The sequence below is a fragment of the Panthera onca genome, chromosome C1, assembly GCF_046562875.1.
Source record: "Panthera onca isolate mPanOnc1 chromosome C1, mPanOnc1 haplotype 2, whole genome shotgun sequence".
Classification (NCBI taxonomy): Eukaryota; Metazoa; Chordata; class Mammalia; order Carnivora; family Felidae; genus Panthera; species Panthera onca.
In genome coordinates, this window is record NC_138346.1 from 10,026,165 (window position 1) to 10,044,787 (window position 18,623).

General features: G+C 44.0%; 1 protein-coding gene across 1 annotated transcript in view; it reads left to right on the forward strand.

The window, feature by feature from the left end:
* Window positions 1-18,623, forward strand: part of DNER (delta/notch like EGF repeat containing) — a 317,354-nt gene that overhangs the window by 191,256 nt on the left and 107,475 nt on the right. The window contains exon 6 of the mRNA XM_078450803.2: window positions 8,128-8,281. Within this exon, the coding sequence (XP_078306929.2) occupies window positions 8,128-8,281 (154 nt within the window). The remainder of the gene's footprint in view (window positions 1-8,127; window positions 8,282-18,623) is intronic.

Genomic DNA, 18,623 nt, shown 5'->3' on the forward strand with positions numbered 1-18,623 from the left:
TTTCTTTCTTTCTTTCTTTCTTTCTCTTTCTTTCTTCCTCCCTCCCTCCCTCCCTCCCTTCCTTCCTCCCTCCCTCCCTCACTCCCTCACTCCCTCACTCCCACCTTCCTTCCTTCCTTCCTTCCTTCCTTCCTTCCTTCCCATTCTTCCTCCCTCCCTCTCTCCCTTCCTTCCTCCCTCTCTCTTCTTTCTTCCTTCCTTCCTCCCTCCCATCTATCTTCTTTCCTTCCTTCCTTCCTTCCTTCCTTCCTTCCTTCCTTCCTTCCTCTCTCTCCTTCCTTCCTTCCTTCCTTCCTTCCTTCCTTCCTTCCTTCTTACCTTCCTTCGAGAGAGAGAGAGAGAGAGCAGGGGAGGGGCAGAGAGAGGATCCCAAGCAGGCTTCTTGCCCAGTGCAGGGCCCAACTTGGGGCTCCATCTCATGACTATGAGATCATGACCAGAGCCTGAATTGAGTCAGACGCTTAAATAGCTGAGCCACAAAGGTGCCTCGATCTGCATGTTTTCCAAGCTTACTTTTTTTTTTTAAATAAGCTGCTGTGTTTGAGATGAATGAACCCAAATAGAAGAGCAATAGTATGTCTGAGGCTAATGACAAATAAGATTGTGAGCCATAAGCAAACTCAAGCATATTGTTTAAATTATATGTGTAATGAATGAGCAGTAAGACCCAGCCAATAGACAAAAATTTTAAAAATGTGATTCATAGTGAGTTTCCCTTTGAGATAGCTTACTGTGTTCCCAGCAGGAGGCAACACTTTGTCTCTATGGCTGGGCTCCAGGGGTCTGTGTGTGGCCTGGGCTCAAAAAAAGGCATGTGTAGGGATTTTTATATCATAATAAGCATTCTCAGGTAGTCTCTTAAATTTTACATCCAGATAATCATTTCTGCCTCTTGAAATACCAAATCTGGGTTTAGTAAAAGGCTAATTCTACTTGTCTAAAAGAGCATGCTAGACTAGTGTTCTGAGCCTTCAGTTATAGCTCACCTATGCTTAACCAAACAAAAATGTGTGCTATGGTTAATCCTTCTTACCTAAGTTTTAGTGTTTGTCAGCTATGTGTTTTCAGACCCAAACGACCATCCAGTCAGATTCCTAGGAGCTGGAATAATAGGTCCTTGGCTGAGGACCACCAGGATGAGGCTTCTGTGGCTTCCATGTCCACAGATACGGAGTCAGTGCACTTTGGGGGTGATGGGACAGCTCAGGCTGGAATCTGAGCCCTCCTGTGTTATTACACTAGGCAGTGGGGACTCCCTGCCTCCTTTTCCTAAAGTCCACTCACGGCAGTGTAAGCTCTCTGCAAGAGGGTCTACAGCGATCCCCTACTCAGGGAATCATTTTCGTGGACAGTTGCACTTGGGCTCCCTCATTAACTAGGAGCAGAAAGATTCCAGAGATTTCTCTTGCTAGGAAACAGACTCTACTTCCTGACCCTGCCAGCGTCTAGAGAACTGGTTTAGAGAGGTCTTCTCTAAGCAGGAATTGCTCTCCTGTTGGAGCCCTGGGCTGGGTGTACCCTGCTCCTGACCTCTGTGTGCTGGGGAAAGCCGAGAGGCAGGCCCGCCTTCCCCCGCGCAGGATTGGCTGAGCTGCTCTTCCAGAAGACTCTGCTGTTTAGAGGGAATCTGTGACACAATTCGTGTTGTCCACAGGAGGAAGCATGCATGCCAGTCTAGGGCAAGGGGTGCTTCTCCTGGTGTTCTGGATAGGAAATCAGTTTCTGGAGTGGGACCTCACATGTGGAGGATTCAGTGATGTGCACACAATGTTCTCCACAGCATCCCTACTGTAGAGGCACGAGCAGATTGCACAGGGAGGATCCGGACACGTGATACGGAGTGTGATTCTCATTTGCCAAAGTTGTGTCTTTCCTTCCTGGAGACTCAGCCAGATGCTTACATAAAAACAACAGAAGTTCTTTTTTTTCCTTCCTAAATGTTTATTTATTTATTTTTGAGAGCGAGTGTGAGCAGGGGAGGGGCAGAGAGAGAAAGAGAGAATCTGAAGCAGGCTCTGTGCTATTAGCACAGCACAGAGCCTAATGTGGGGCTCAAACTCACAAACCATGAGATCATGCCCTGAGCTGAAGCTGGACGCTTAACCAACCAAGTCACCCAGGTGCCCCCAAAACAACAAAATTTCTTTTTTTTTATTAAAAAAATTTTTTTTAATATTTTTATTTATTTTTGAGACAGAGAGAGACAGAGCATGAACAGGGGAGGGGCAGAGAGAGAGGGAGACACAGAATCCCAAGCAGGCTCCAGGCTCTGAGCTGTCAGCACAGAGCCCGACGTGGGGCTCGAACTCACAGACTGTGAGATCATGACCTGAGCCGAAGTTGGATGCTTAACCGACTGAGCCACCTAGGCGCCCCCCCAACAAAATTTCTTACTGTGGAGATTTTTGAACATTTATAAAAGTGAGAGTAATTTGGCAAACCACCATGTCTGTGTCTCCTATTTCCAACAACTAGCGGTTCATTAGCTAGAGTTTTGACCTTGCAGATGTTCATACATTTCACTGCGAATAGCCCAGATGTTGTTTGCAACCAGACTGGCCCCTGATGGAAGTGGAAATTAGTCCAGGGAGTCTTTGGCCAGGAGTGGCTCAAATAATCTCCTTTCCATTTTCAGGGGTTTAGGGGCCCATTAGTCACCTTTTGGCTTGGGACTTATCCCCCAACTTCTGTCCCAGTATCCCCTGGAGTAAGAATGTGTGGATTATGGCTGTGATGCCATCTTAGCAGAACGCAAGACCCTCAGAGATAGACAAGGAAGTAGAAGACCCCTTACTTGCACAGAAATGTCCTTCAAGGCTACCCTCAAACAGCCTGTTAGGAAGTCAGCTCAATTCAGTGAACACTCAGGCATCTATTATGTATGAGTAACTAAAGTTCTAGATGTCAAGGACCTCCAATTCTGGTGAAGAATTTTCTAATCAAAGTTTTCAAGTGTGTCCATGAGTGATGAGGCACTTTATGTACAAGAGATACTTTCAGCCCTCAGGATGGATATTTTTACTCTATTTTGAAACCTCATTTGAATAAATTTGACATTATTGTTAAGACTCAAAGAAATTAGAATCAGCGAATCAAAAGGACAATCATGCTGATAAGGAAGGCAGCCAGACGGCAAGAGAGGAGGTAGACAAACCAGACAATCTGGAGCAAGAACCAAAATACCACAGTTGTTGGGGTTATTTTTAGAGTCAGGGTGAAGGGTGCCCCACATGCACTTGGGATACACAGACCATCATGGTGATGATAGGACAATATCCAGCTATGAGTGAAAAAGGTTTGGAATCGATGATGCAGGTTTAAGCCTTGACCTTATACTTGCTGGCTGGGACACCTTCCAGAATGTATCTGTCCTCTCTGTTGAGTCTGTTAAGTTCCTAAAATAGGTTTGATAATAGCCACCTGACAGATGTGGTGAAGATTAATGAGGAAATTCAACGTAAGCAAGCTCTATAAACAATGAGATTCACTGTCTAGTCAGCTGGGACTTTTATGTTCATGCTGATATCACTGGGGCACCAAAAAGAGATAAGTGTGTTTTCTGTGTACTTTGTTTAAGGGAGGGTAAAGTAGAATGATGAATTCCGATTCCTGACAGAGAGAAAGCTCTTCGGAAAACGTGTCTCTGTGGGATCATTTGTTCATGACAATTAGGCTTTACTGAGAAGTGAAAATTGCAGAGAATGAGACAGAAAAAGTAGATGGGGCTAGATTGCCAAGGGCGTTCTGTGCCGTGCTGGGGAATATGGGCTTATCAGCCATTTGACTCCGTATTTCATAAAGTTGGAATATTAAAAAATACAAAAAAAAATAAGTCAGAGTCAGTGAAGATCTAAGTTAGAATGCAGTATCCAAGTCAGGAAGAGGAAGTAGCCATATAGGTCACAGAACCCTAGGTGGGTGTTAAAGGTGAACTTGCGGTAGACAGAGCATACTACAGCCAAATCAAAAAGGAGGAAACCTGGGCAGTCACATGGTCCGTGTTGTTCACGAGGACAAAACATCAGCTCTCACCACTAGCATAACTTTTACTGGCACTTAAATGAGCGAATTTTCCTGGGCAGGACTTTATAAAGGAGGCACCAAGTGATGTATGGCACAAAATGTTCTCACCAGTGTCCTTACAGTAAATACAATAATAGGAGGTTTAAGAGGGATGTTTCTTATAGGAACCTTCTCTTCCCCTTCCCTACTTTATTTTTCCCCATGGCATTTATCACCTCATTCACTACATTGTTTACCTGTTTTTTTTTTATTTATTGTCAGCCACAGTACACCAGATGATAATTTCTAAGAGATAGTCCTCTGCATGTTTATGCCTCCAGGACCAAGGACAGTGCCCGTGTGGATGAATAGATGAATGCAGGTGTGACAGAAGCTTTTTAAACCTGGACCTTTTCAAAGTGAGCTTCCTCCCACTTAGAAAGTTTCATTAATGCACAAATGGAATATTTGACTTCAAACTGTTGAGGAAAATTGAGACTCTGCACTGGGCTTTGAAATTAATCTCTTTTCATTTTGCTTGAAAAGTCCTTTTACGTAGAACTACACAATAACTTTGCAAGGAAATATCTTTCTGTAATTTCGCTAACCGACTAGTTTTAAGTAAGTCGGTTTTGTCTTTTGTGCTGGTTAAGTGAATTGGACCTAATTAGTGATATTATAGTGGGTGAAACTTCTCAAGGTTGGTGTAACAGTTTACAGCTTTCACTGATCACTGGTTTCCACGGCAAATATGCCAACAACGTAGTTTCCTAATACACATTCATGCTTCTTACAAATCAAGTCTTGCAAGTAGTAAAACAGACCTCTCAATATAGGAAAGCTGGTTGTTCTTAGAAGATAGACTTAGGAAGAAATCTAACGTTATGGACGATACGATACAGAATAACATAAAAACCTCACTAACACCTTGTGGTCATGGGTATGTAAACATTTCTTAATCTTCTTCCTGATCCATCAGCCAAAGTTTAAGAATCGATTCTGTGGTTTTTCTTGGTCAAAAACCATTGTTTCAACAGTTTCTTGAAGTTTCTTTCCAGCTTTCTGCTGAAAACAAAGCAAAACAAAATGTGCGGCTTCTGTTTTAGCTTTAGAGTCAATCAAAGATAACTTGAAGATATTTGATTTGGGGCTTTTAATAGTTTATTTCCACCAGCAACATATTTTTCATGGGACACAACAGAAGAATTATATGCAAACTACATCCCCCAGATAGCCAAGTAAATTGATCTGTAACGTGGAACTGCTGGATACAAACCAAGTAAATTTTAGAAGACAGCTGCCAGAAATAATGACACATAATAATTTATTATGAAGCTGAGACCCATTTCGGAATTGCACGAGCTGGACACGCACAGTGTTTACATTTCAAAGGCAGTCGTAGATCCACAGATGCACAAAGGGCTCGAGACACATCTCTGAAGATATCCAAGGTGCGTTGTGTTGCACATTTGGACAAGGACAAGATTTTCCTTAGCAGATAGTTCTAGAAAAAGAGTTTCCTATTTACAAGGCTGCCTTTCTAACAGTCCTTGATGCAACTTCTCCCAGCTTCCAACTATAGAGTCTGTGCAAACACACACAAAGGGAAGAAAACTCACAGTATCATGAGAAACCAGACAGGAAGTCAACTGTTGCTAGCAGGCAGAGGGAATTTTCCATTTGCCACAAAGAGGTGTGAGAGAGGATGGAAACAGAAGGCAGAAAATTTAACTCTAACTTAAGGAGAAAAGCCATTGCTTTTATTCTACTTGTTCTGGTTTCTAACATATAATTGAAGAATGCATTCTGAAACTTAAAAGGAGTTGATTATGCAGATTACAAGGATTTCTCATATCCCCTTAACGAAAACGCATTCAATTAACAAAAGAAACACACCTACATAAAACCTGGCAGTTTGGTCCAGCTAAATGTCATGTTTGACCGTCTGGCCTCTTGCTTGGTTGCTGAGGTCAGGGGTCCATCCACTCCTGGTTTGGTCACTTTTGGTGAGGAGTGTCCTGTTATGGTATAAACTATGATCTCACTGTGCACAGGACAGCCTTTCTTAGAAAAAGAGTCTGTTGGGATGGGGCAGGTTAAATGGAAAGCGCTCAAAGTATAGCTCCAAGTAGAATGCATCCATAACACAAGTTTGCATAATGCCTCTGGGGTGTTCCTTCTAGGAATGCAAGGTGGGGTGAGGAGTAGGGCATTTGAACATTCACAGATTGCTAGGTCAAAGACCGAAAGAAAGAGATTATTGTTTTTTAAGAAGCTAAAATGGCATTTGATACAATTCAGTCATTGTTCCAGTTTTCTACTTAGTGGTAAATTCTGCAGACCTCCCTTCGAAATCAAGCTTATTCTAGAAGAGCCACCAATGCAACCATGAGGACTGGAGAAGGGAAGGGGGCATTATCATTATTTGCAACTGATATGCACTTTGGGGCAGGGTTGTTTTACCTAAAAAAAAAAACAAGAGGATCAAATAAAAGCTCTGATCTGTAGTGAGAGCTCAGCATGATGGCCAGTAATATAACTCTAGCATTTTATATGTCAGTAAAAACCGCTAAGAAGTATGATGGGTATTATCAGAAAAGGATGAGGAGAGTGTTTTGTAGCTCATTAACGGTAGCTACAAAGAAATCTAAATATGCAGTAGTACATGTATCAAGAAATGGGCAAGAACTATTAAACTTGATTGAGAGGCAAATATATACATATATATTAAAGAGAGGAATGGAGACGTTTCCTCCTTCAGGAGGAAGGAAGGCACCGTGGTGTGCTTGGGGGTCAGGGACCCGGGTGGGGATTCTGAGTTAACAACACCTGGAGAAGAAGGAAGAGTCTCTCTCTGAGATTGGAGGTAGAAGGCTGGGACTGGGGAGGAGGAGGTGAGAAGAAGGGCAGGCTTGGGAGAGTCTGTGGGTGGGGCTTTGGATGGGTAGAGATTTGAACACCTGCCTCACGTAGGGGCTTGGGGAATGCTGGGAAAGTGCTTTTTTTTGTTTTGTTCTGATTTTTTGTAAGTAGTAAGCTTTGCTCATACATTATTCCTTTGTTTCCTCCATTCCCCTCTTCATGAATATCTGCAGTAACAACATGCGTTGCTTCACATGGGACTTGGGGCCAGATTAGTATTTCTTTTAGATGGTTGCCACCTTCAGGCACTAAGGCCTTAAGAAGAGAGCAGGAGGGCTCGGTTTTACTTGGATTTTACAACTCTCTCCGAAATGAAGCTCCCAACCAAATGTAGTGCTCTGAGTCAATGGTCTTGTTACCAAGATATCAGTAATATAAACCAAACAAAAAGTTTACTTGGATTATACTCCTTTTCTTTTCCCTTGCGCTCAGATTATCTGCATAGCTGTACGTTGAGGCTAATTTACAGGGTGATTCAGTAAATTCTTTCAGTGCTCTGGAAGGTTGTCAGAGTAGGACATTTGATGATGTTTTTGTTTTTGTTTTTTGTTGCAAGTGCTGACTGTGCTGAAGGATTTTAGCTGGTTGGCATGACATCTAATTTAATGGCTATAGCACAATGTATCTGCTCTAGCAAAACTGTCATTTCCATGTCAGGTCAGCAAACTTCATTTTTGCTTAAAATACAGTTATCTTTTCCACTTCTATTTTTAGTAAGATTGAAAATGGTTGGGATAAATATCAATAAAAAAGAATGAGAGGGGCACCTGGGTGGCTCAGTCGGTTGAGCTTCTGACTTCGGCTCAGGTCATGATCTCGCGGTTTGTGAGTTCGAGCCCAGCGTCGGGCTCTGTGCTGACAGCTCGGAGCCTGGAACCTGCTTCAGATTCTGTGTCTCCCTCTCTCTGCCTCTCCCCTGCTCATGCTCTCTCTCTGTCTCTCAATAATAAATAAATGTTAAAAAAATTTAAAAAAAAAGAATGAGAAAAGTAAATGTTTGAAATTAAAATGTAAGGACATACATACAATATCTTTCAAAGCTATGATTGTAATCAGATCAAAATATAAGCGATGTGATGAAAACATTCAGTATTGGTGTAATTATAAAAAGAAGCCGTGGCTTTGAACTTCGAGTTACATTTTAGAGCCAAAGCATACATTTTAGAGGACTCAGGTAACACATATGATATGTTTGTGTTTCAGGCAACTTTTTCCTGTAGCTGTGATGATCAGTATGTGGGCACTTTCTGTGAAGAATTTGATGCTTGCCAGAGGGAGCCTTGCCAGAACAACGCCAGCTGCATAGATGCAAATGAAAAACAAGACGGGAGCAATTTCACCTGCGTCTGCCTTGCTGGTATGATTTCCATAGATAATAGTTACTACCTATCTCTCTGTAGAATATACACACTAATTAAGGACGCGTAAGCAACGCATTGTCCAGCTGTTAGACAAGGCAACTTGAAGATCTCATTTGATGCTATCGATGTGTGCTTCATTTGAAGAAGGATGGAAGAAGGAAATCCACATGGGGATAGACATTATTGTTCCTTGGCTCACTTTCTGACATTAGGATGCTTCTGTCTTAGCGGTCCTCCATTTTTGTTCTGGGATAATGATATGCTTGGTCAAAGAGAGGTCTGGACATTTCAGAAACAATCCTGCAAATATGCACTGAGCGTAGAGTGGGACTGTGCTGGGTGATTATGCTTAGTAACAAGAAAAATCTAGAATAAACTGTGCGGGGTGCTGTGTAAAGCCACCCCATCCTCCCGTTTTTGTTAATTTCCTTTTGTTCATGTGTGTTCATTAAGCCGAGTTCTTGGTACACTGTTCTCCACAGTGGGGGAGGTCTCCAACGTTCTTTGATCAGTGTGAGGGATTCGTGGGTTTTACATGAGACTTTCGAATCCTTGGAGCACAATGGGTGACCAGTAGGAGAACACAGAAGCCAGTATGCCCACAGACTTCTGTGTTCCACAGTCATCTCAATTGACTTAACTGCTCAGCCAATTCGGTTATTAGCCCTCAAGGAGCAGGAATGGCATTACCGTGAACATTCTGATACGCTCTTTCGATACAGCTTAAAAGCAAACCCCAAATTTCTCCTTTTTCACTATAAGATAATGTGCAAAACTGGCATCACCTTTCCTTTTCCATCTCGTCCTGTTGCCAACATTGGCCCCTGGGTGGGGATTCAGGAAGAGGTGGGAGTTGGAGAAGGCCAGAGGGATAGAGAGAAGGGGCAGTTGGAGTGATGGAAGTGCTCACTGTCAGAAACGGGACCGAACGATGCTAAAGTTTATATGAATGCATGAAAGTTCTTCACTCATCTCTTCCAACCGAAAGATCGATCACAGGGATAGGTAAATAACCTGATAAATTCTTTCCAGACCCAGTGTGTGTGTGTGTGTGTGTGTGTGTGTGTGTGTGTGCACGCGCATCTACATGTGAGTGTGTATATTTCTCTTGGACATCAGATGGTTATTTTTCTATATGCTTTTTAAAAAAAAGTGATTATAGTATGTGTATATTTGCCAGTACATCATCGACAACCTTTCACATCACTACATATGGATTTGCCTCATTCATTTTAACAATCACACAGCGTGTCTCCTAAATTTGTATCTCCAGGTCAGACTCCCTCCAGACCCCCTTATCTACTGCTTACTTGACATCCCCCTTGAGATGTCCCGGGCCACCTTAAGCTCAGCCATTGCACAATTGAGCTCATCATGCCCCAGCCCCGCTCTGCTCAGCTTCCAGTGTCCCATCTATTTCCATCAGCTGCACATGTATCTGCAAGTCGTCCTGGGTGCCTCCCTCTCCCTCACTGTCCACACCCCTTCTACCTCCAAGTGGTCTCCATTTTTACTGCCTAGAGACCTCTCAAGTCTACCACCCTCTCCGCAGCCCCACTAACGCTACCCCTAAGCTAGCTGCCTCTGCCCCTTGTCTGTGCTACTGGGGTACCTCCCACCGCTTCTCCATGTTCTCCTGAGCATGCTGTACACCGAACCAGAGTGGTCCTGTTAGAGTGAGCACCGGCTTTTGTCCCCGTACCTTCCATTCTCCTCATGGTGGCAGGTGATCATTTTCCAGTGCCGATCTGATGTAGTTGCCTTCCTACTTAAACCCCTTCTTCCCATTGCTCTTTGGAAATAGACTGATATCCTCAGCCTCATCCTCCTCTGTGACCTGTTGCTCACCCGCCTTTCCAGCCCCATCTCACCGCACTGCCCACCGTGCTCTGGGTCTGACCACCTTGGCCTTTCATCTCCCTGACGGCCTGAGCTCCCTTCTGCTGCAGGCCTGTCTCGCTTCTTTGTTCCTACGCGGCCCCTCTTCTGCCTTCCTTTCGCCTAGATGAATACCACCAAGTTTCTGTTTCAGATCTCTCTTAAATGCCCCCTGTCCCCGGGGAAGTGTCACTAAATGGTTTAAGCTAGTCTCCCTCCCTCTTTCCCTTCCATAACCCCAGGCTCCTTTCTTTGACAGCCCTCATCTGTTTTCAGGGCACATTTACACGTGTGATCTTTTGATTATAGCCTGTCTTCCCCACCAGAGTTAACCCCATGGGAGTGGGGCCCCAGTCGGTCTAGCTCATCACTGTGTCCCACAGTGTCTGACAAATTGTGGGCACTCTGTCAATGTGCTGATGAGGTGAATTAATGAAAGCATATGAACATGGCCTCATGTTTTAATCCATCTAGTGATGGATCTTTAAGATGTTTTCAATTTCCGCTTTGTAAGTCGTGTTAGAACAAATAACGAACCTTCTATAAATAGTCCCAGTCAGGGTTGGTGGGTGGAGCTTGTCACTGTCTGGACTGGAATGATTTCAGTTTGATATTTTACCTAAGTCTGTTCTCAAAGGGCATTTGTCCCTTTTATTAAAGGAGCTCATGTGCACAGAATTGGAACGGTCATAATGCTTGGCTGGTGACACTCTCTCATTTTGTCTGCAACCTGCTTTTGTATATTTTCTTAGCTATTTTAATAATGTAATAATCCCTGGTGAAACCAACATCAAAACCAGAAGTTCAGGGGCGCCTGGGTGGCTGAGTCGGTTGAGTGTCCAACTTCGGCTCAGGTCATGATCTCACGGTCTGTGGGTTTGAGCCCCGCATCGGGCTCTATGCTGATGGCTCAGAGCCTGGAGCCTGCTTCCGATTCTGTGTCTCCCTCTCTCTCTGCCCCTCCCCTGTTCATGCTCTGTCTCTCTCTGTCTCAAAATAAATAAAAACATTAAGAAAAAAAAATTTTTAAAAAAACCAGAAGTTCAACCCCATAACTAGTCAAAGAGTTTCCTCATTAGCCCACTCCTTGACTTCCCCTTCCCATCTGCAGGGAATGATCACTCTGAATCTTGAGTTGATCTGTCCTTGGTTTTCCTTTTTGTAAAGTTAGACTATTTACATGTTTTCATAGAAGAATTTAATTTTACTTTAATTGTTTTCATGTTTATAAAAACCGTGCCATGCATGAGTCATGTTATGGTATCATGCATGTAATTCTCTGGTGCTTTCTTTTTTCATGAGATGTGTCCATATGGTTTGAGCTCGTTCTTTTGGACTGCTGTATCAAATTCCATTCTCCTATTCCCCTGTGGACCGGGACCGACAGGCACATTTGGGTATGTGTCTTTGGTCGTCTGTGTGCTGGAGATTGTTTTAGGTATATACCTAGGACTGCCGTTGTTGGAATATAGGCTACATAATTGATCGCTTTGGCGGGGGGGTGTCATGTCAGAGGGTTTCCCAAAGTGGTCACGCTCTTATATACTCCCACGTGTGATGCATAATTGGTCTTGTGAATTCACACCCTCTTCAATGTTTTGTAGCATCAGAAGTTTTCATTTTTGCTGACTGAATGGGTGCGAAAAGGTGTCTCATTGTGGTTTCTGTATTTTGTGGCTCACTAGTGACCCCGAGCTCCTCTTCATATGTTTATTAGCCACGTGTGTGTCTTTCCTATGAAATACTGTTTTCCTATCTCTTGCTTGTGTGTGTGTGTGTGTGTGTGTGTGTGTTCTTCTTGTTGGTTGGTAAGTGTCCTTTGTTTCTTTTTGATCCTAACCATTTGTCAGCTGTATGAACTGCAAGTATTTTCTCCTTCGTAAGCTGTCTTTTCGCTTTGAGGGGTCTTTTGATGAATGGACATTTTTATTGTATTCTGCACACTTCTCTAGTTACTACATTTTATGTACTATTTAAGAAAGTATTTCTTTACCTGGAGAACTAAAAGATATTAACCTATATTTTCCAGTAGGCATTTAAAAATTCAATTTTGCCAGCCTTTATTTAGTATGAATTTTATTTTTGTATATGTTTGTTGAGATAGGGAGCTAATTTCATCTTTTACTATAATTTTATTTTTCTTTTTCTTTGAAAATACCCCATTTGTATAAATATGTAATATTTGAAACTTTATATTGTGTCCCACCTGCTACAAAGCTACTGACAGAGTTAGGAATGACTGGATGCCTAATACATTTTTAATTGTGCTTACTCTCAGGCGTTTCTGCACTGTGATGATTTACCCATTGATTTGAAATTTTTCAGAAGCGTATCTAATTATTTTTACTTACTTGTGGGGAAAAGGATTTCACCTTTATCTAAGATGACTTAACATCTTCCATGTTAATAGCACATCCTGGCTATGAGGCACATACAGATACACAGGATTCTCCTTGGGGAATTGGGGAATTGGGACTTCGAATAACAGTAATAGCAATAACAATAAAAAATACTTTGACTCTCAATTGACATAGGGCTAGGGAGTTGCATTTTAAGAATATGAATTTTAATAATTCTACTTAGATAGACTCAGGGAGTTTGGTGATTGCCAGTAAGTTCATCAGGAACCCAAGAGATGGCAGGCAAATTGATCTTGATTTATAAACTGATCATCTTTTTTTTCTTCCATTAAAACAACAAAACTATCTTATAACACCACATTGTAAATTTGTCTTTCTTTCTTTCTTTCTTTCTTTCTTTCTTTCTTTCTTTCTTTCTTTCTTTCTTTCTTTTTTCTTTCTTTCTCTTTCTCCCTCCCTCCCTTCCCCTTCCTTTCTAGAGAGCGTAAGTGAGGGAGGGGCAGAGGGAGAGGGAGAATCGTAAGCAGGCTCCAACCCCAGTGCGGAGCCTGATGCAGAGCTCGATCTCAGGGTTCTGGGATTGTGACCTGAGCCGAAATCAAGAGTCGGATGCTTAACTGACTGAGCTACCGAGGTGCCCCTCTAATAAGCTATTTCTAACAGTTGTCCTGTTCCCTGAATATCACAGATTGAGGACTTCTCAATTTTCATGAAATAATACACATTTTTATTAAGGATATAGATGCCTTTGTGCATTGGTCACGGTTTAAACAACTTTATAAAATAGTGTAAATAATCTCCCCTGCATTTGGAATGTGTTGTTCTCTGAGCTTCTTCCTGAAAGGCGTGTGGTTTGCTTAGGGTTCTCCACTTGTGAGGAAATCCCTCCACATATGAGGAGCCCTTTCTTGTTTTGTACAAGTTTAAGGCAGTTGTAGAACCCCAGCAGCTATTTCTGTCTTCCCTGCTGGCCTTGAATCTATAGTGTGTCTTTCATGTAAGGTGGCCTCGCACGGGCTGGGGTCTCTCAGTCGCGCTGCCTCTGTCAGCGTCTCCCCGACTCCCCAAAGCTTTCTTTCCTTGCCTTTCACAGAGCTGGGCCGGTGTGGGTCTCTTCTCCATGGCCTCCATTCCTGCTATGCTCTAGAGCAGATCCTGATCAGAGCTAGATGAGATTTAGGAAATGTTACCCTGGTGCCCTCACTCTCTCTTTGCTTGTCTGCTTTCTGACGTCTTCCTGCTGTTTCCTTAAGTAGGGCTCTACCTTCTCAATTTGTGTTCCTTGCAGGATAAGCCCCTCCCACTTCTAGCTTCCAGCTCTGCCTCTCCATGAGCTTTTCAGGGCAGTCAAGGCAAGCGTGTGTGCATGCGTGCGCATATGGATAAGCTAATGTGTATTTGCATGCTTGTCTGTGTGTGCACACAAAATAGCTAATGCTTATTGTTTACCACATGCCAGGCCCATGCTAAGTGCTCTCCAAGGTTGCTCTTAGAACAATCTCTGAGTTAAGCAGTCTTAATTATAAGTACGAGGAAGTTTGTAACTTGGCCAAGAATATTAGGGTAACACTTGATTGTGCTGCAATAATATATCAATCGCCAAACCTCAGTGGCTCCCAAGAAAAGGTTAATTTCTCCCGTGTCATAGTCTGATGAAGGCACTTCCCTCCAGGTGGCAACTCAGGGATCCAGGTCCCTTTGTGTCATGAAGGTGCCACCATCAAGAGGTGGCCTTCACAGTCACTGCTGAAGGATAGAGGGAGCTGATTGGGTGCGATGTTCTGCGAGCAGCACCTGGAAATATCTTATATCACCCCCAACACATGCCATTTGCCGTAATTCAGTCACTTAGCCCCCAGAGGCTTTGACTAGGAAGAGGAGACGAGGTGAACATTCGCATGGTTTCTGTCATACCAGGTGCACATGCCAATAACTGTCGGGGCTGGGACTTGACCCAGGCCCTCTGCCTGCCTCCAAAGCCCATGTTCTTCAGCATCTTGCTGAGCACTTTCCTGGTACAGATATGTGGCCCAGGCCCATGTCATTTCCTTCAGCGTCCTCACGTCAAACAGGTGTCTTCCTAAGAGAAGCAATATTACACACTTTTGTCAAAAGAAAAAGGACTGGCTTCTCACAATGAGTTTTCTACTTAATTTAGTCCTGAACATCCTCAAGAAACTTATTTTTTATAGGAAAAATACATTTTCTTTGTGGAAGAACTATTTACAGGTTAATTAACATCAGTTAATTGACCTCTGAAGCCCCAGGTAAATGCATAAGAACTCTCAAAGAATATGAAGTCTGCTTTCCTTTAAAACTGTTTTTCCTGCTTTGCTCCGGTTGTTGCAAGTTTGATCATGAGAAATTACCTTGTTTGATGAATGAATGAAATCGAACCAGATTCTTCTCACCAGAGAACAAAAACTCCCAACAAAGTCTCTCCTTGGAGACATTGCTTATTTCTCTTGATAGAGCATTTCTTGGTGAAAATATTATCAGTGAAGAAGCTTCAGATCCAAATTTGCTAATATTTTTATATTTTGCTTTCAGTTCTATGTCAAATGTCCATACAAATATAATTGTTTTGAGTCGTGGTAAGTTAGAGATGTATGAATATGGCAGATTGGGTGTAGAGTTGATTAAGTAATCAACTCTACTTAAGTTGTCCGTTTGATTTTTATTACAATTTTTTGAAAGCAGGAGATGATTTTTTCAGTAGGAAAACATTGATAAGTGTCATATACATGTGTCTATGATGTAAAATGAGTTATAGATTATAGCCAATAAAATTTTCATTTGGGGCAGGGGATTTTTTTATCAAATGTGATTGATATTTGTCTTGAAACTTTCTTGTGATAGTTTTCAAAAAGAAGGGGATTGTCAACAACGTCAAATAGTTCAGGAGAACCTAAGAGGAGGTTATTGACTTTGGCAACAGAGTTTGTTCAAGCCCTTGGTGGCCTTCTGTTTACGTTGATGTGGTGTGGATTTCATCAGAAGCTCTGAGACCTCTCTAAGAGAACACATACAGGGACAGAAGCAAGGGAGGTGCCAGAAGTTACCAGACACTCTGAAGGACAGCACCATATTTAGAAATAGTTGCGGCCACTTGGTTTTCTTGTGACAAAGAAGCTGTGAACTCCCCCAGCGACAGTGGTTGGCCATGATGAGGTGAACAGGATTTGGGCCAGATGTGAGAATTAATAAGTGGCAAACTCATGTGAAGGACAGAACCAGAAAGCACTCTTCTTTTTTAAAATTATAGCATACTATTTAAGAGCACAGGCTCTGGAGGCAGAATGCCCAGATTGCAGTCATAAATCCCAGCCAATTAGACCTGAAATGTGGGCTGTTTTCCCTGTTTGTTTCCCATCTAGCTCCGGTGTCATACTGTCTGGTCCAGAATAAGCTTCCTGGAGACCCTCCTTGTTTCCTGAGGTTACATGAGCCCCAGGTGCTAGAGTCAGCCTTGTGGTCTAGACTCCTACCCGTCAGCCCCATGGACTAGATGCCTACCCATCTACCTTGTGGACTAGACCCCTACCCATCTACCCTGTGGACTGGACCCCTACTTGTCTGCCCTGTGGACTAGACTCCTACCCATCTACCTTGTGGACTAGACCCCTGCCCATCTACCTTGTGGACTAGACCCCTACCCATCTTCCCTGTGGTCTAGACTCCAACCCATGTGCCCTGTGGTCTAGACTCCTACCCATCAGCCCTATGGTCTAGACTCCTACCCATCAGTGGTCTAGATCCCTATGCATCTACCCTGTGGACTAGACCCCTACCCATCTACCCTGTGGACTAGACCCCCACCCATCTACCCTGTGGACTAGACCCCTACCCGTCTACCCTGTGGACTAGACCTCCACCCATCTGCCCTGTGGACTAGACCCCTACCCATCTATCATGTGGACTAGACCCCCACCCATCTGCCCTGTGGACTAGACCTGTACCCATTTACCATGTGGACTAGACCCCTACCCATCTGCCCTGTGGTCTAGACTCCTACCCATCAGCCCTGTGGTCTAGATTCCTACCCGTCAGTGGACTAGACCCCTAACCATCTACTGTATGGACTAGACACCCACCCATCTGTCCTGTGGACTAGATCCGCCCCCCCCCCCCCGCCATCTACCCTGTGGACTAGACACCACTCGTCTGCTCTGTGGTCTAGACGACTACCTGTCAGTGGTCTAGACCCCTACCCATCTGCCCTGTGGACTCGACCCCCACCCATATACCCTGTGGACTAGACCCCCACACATCTACCCTATGGACTAGACCCCCACCCATCTACCCTGTGGACTAGACCCCTACCCATCAGTGGACCAGACCCCCACCCATCTACCCTGTGGACTAGACACCACTCATCTGCACTGTGGACTAGACCCCTACCCATCCCACTGGACTACAGTTCCACAGCCAGCAGTGCAAATCCTGCTGTGTCCTTACCATTTTCTAGTGGGACTCTTTGGGCAAGTCACACACCTTTCTGGGTCTGCTTCTCTGACTCTGCAAGATTATGGCAACCCTCATCATGACTTACGAATACCAAATGAGAACGTGAGCTCTTGGTCTGTTCTGTGGACTTGTATCTCCAGTATCTAGCCCAGGGCCTGGCACACAGTAGGGCTCAGTAAAGATCTGTTGAATGAATGAATGAATGAACAGAACGAGATGAAATTCTATATGAGGCGCACACAGATACGCAGTAGGGACTCAATTTTCTTGTCTCTCTTCATCGGGCTTCTCTGTGTAGCATATGTGTTTTTCACCTGCCCCACCAGATTGTGGCTGGCCTGAAATTCTTGATTTCTCCATCCCCTGTCAGTGTCAAACCCCATGCCTTGCACATTAGTGAATGTGGAATGCCTGATTAAATTGAAATTTAACTTCCTTAATCAGGATTTATTTTAGAAAAGCCTTCTAATATTGAGAATATAATTTTTCCTCAGAGGAGCGATTTCTTTTTCTGAAAAGAATAGCTGCGATGCACGTTCCAAACTGCCACTGCCGAAATATTATTAGCATTTTGCACAAAGCATTTTTCAACTTCAGAGCCCTTCATTGTTCCAGCTTATTGGTGATTTCAGCCTATTTTTTTTTTTTTAAAGCTTGGCATTTCCAAGGCACAGAGAACATCTCATGTGTTCCCGTCCCAGCTCTACTCAGTGTCACTCAGATAGGTGCTCAGATGCCTTTGACTGGTGAGTCAGAAGCAGGTCACCTCCTCCTGGAGACAAGCCCTGAGTGGGATGGGCTGTAGGTCCTCACACCCAGCCTCACTCAGCTCAGGAAGTGAGTGTGTGGGCAGGTGAATGCGGGTTTTTGCACGTGGCTTAGTTCAGAGGTTCCGAGTGGAGGGCACCTCAGAGCTCGTCTCTGGTCGTGGGGCAGGGAGAGCAGGGGTGACCCCAGGAGACTGAAGGACTTGACCAAGGTCTGCAAGCTTGTGGGAGACAGGATTTCAGGCCTCTCCACTCTGTGTCCATCTTTGGGTCAGAGTACATTTCACTGCAACATATTCACAGGTTTGTGAATTTTCCATTAGTTATGAACAGGGCAGAGGGCATGGCCCTCTCCAACGGGCTGCGAATGCATGACCCATGATGGCTCTTCACCCACTCGCAGGACAAGAGATGGTGCCAGCTGGGACCGGGGGACAAACCAAACTGTAACCTGCTGCTCAGGGTTTCAGTCCAGCGCCTTCCATTTACTAGTTAAATGACCTTGCGTGACCCTCCCAGCCTTTCAGCTCTCGGGTGTCCTTACCTTTAAAATAGTGAGGCATGGGGCGCCTGGGTGGCTCAGTCGGTTAAGTGTCCGACTTCAGCTCAGGTCACGATCTCGCGGTCCGCGAGTTCGAGCCCCGCGTCGGGCTCTGGGCTGATGGCTCAGAGCCCGGAACCTGCTTCCGATTCTGTGCCTCCCTCTCTCTCTGCCCCTCCCCCGTTCATGCTCTGTCTCTCTCTGTCTCAAAAATAAATAAACGTTAAAAAAAAAAATTTAAAATAGTGAGGCTTGCTCATTCATTCAACAATTGCTTATCAAGTATCTCCTACGTGCCATGAATTTGCCAGGTGCCAGGACTACA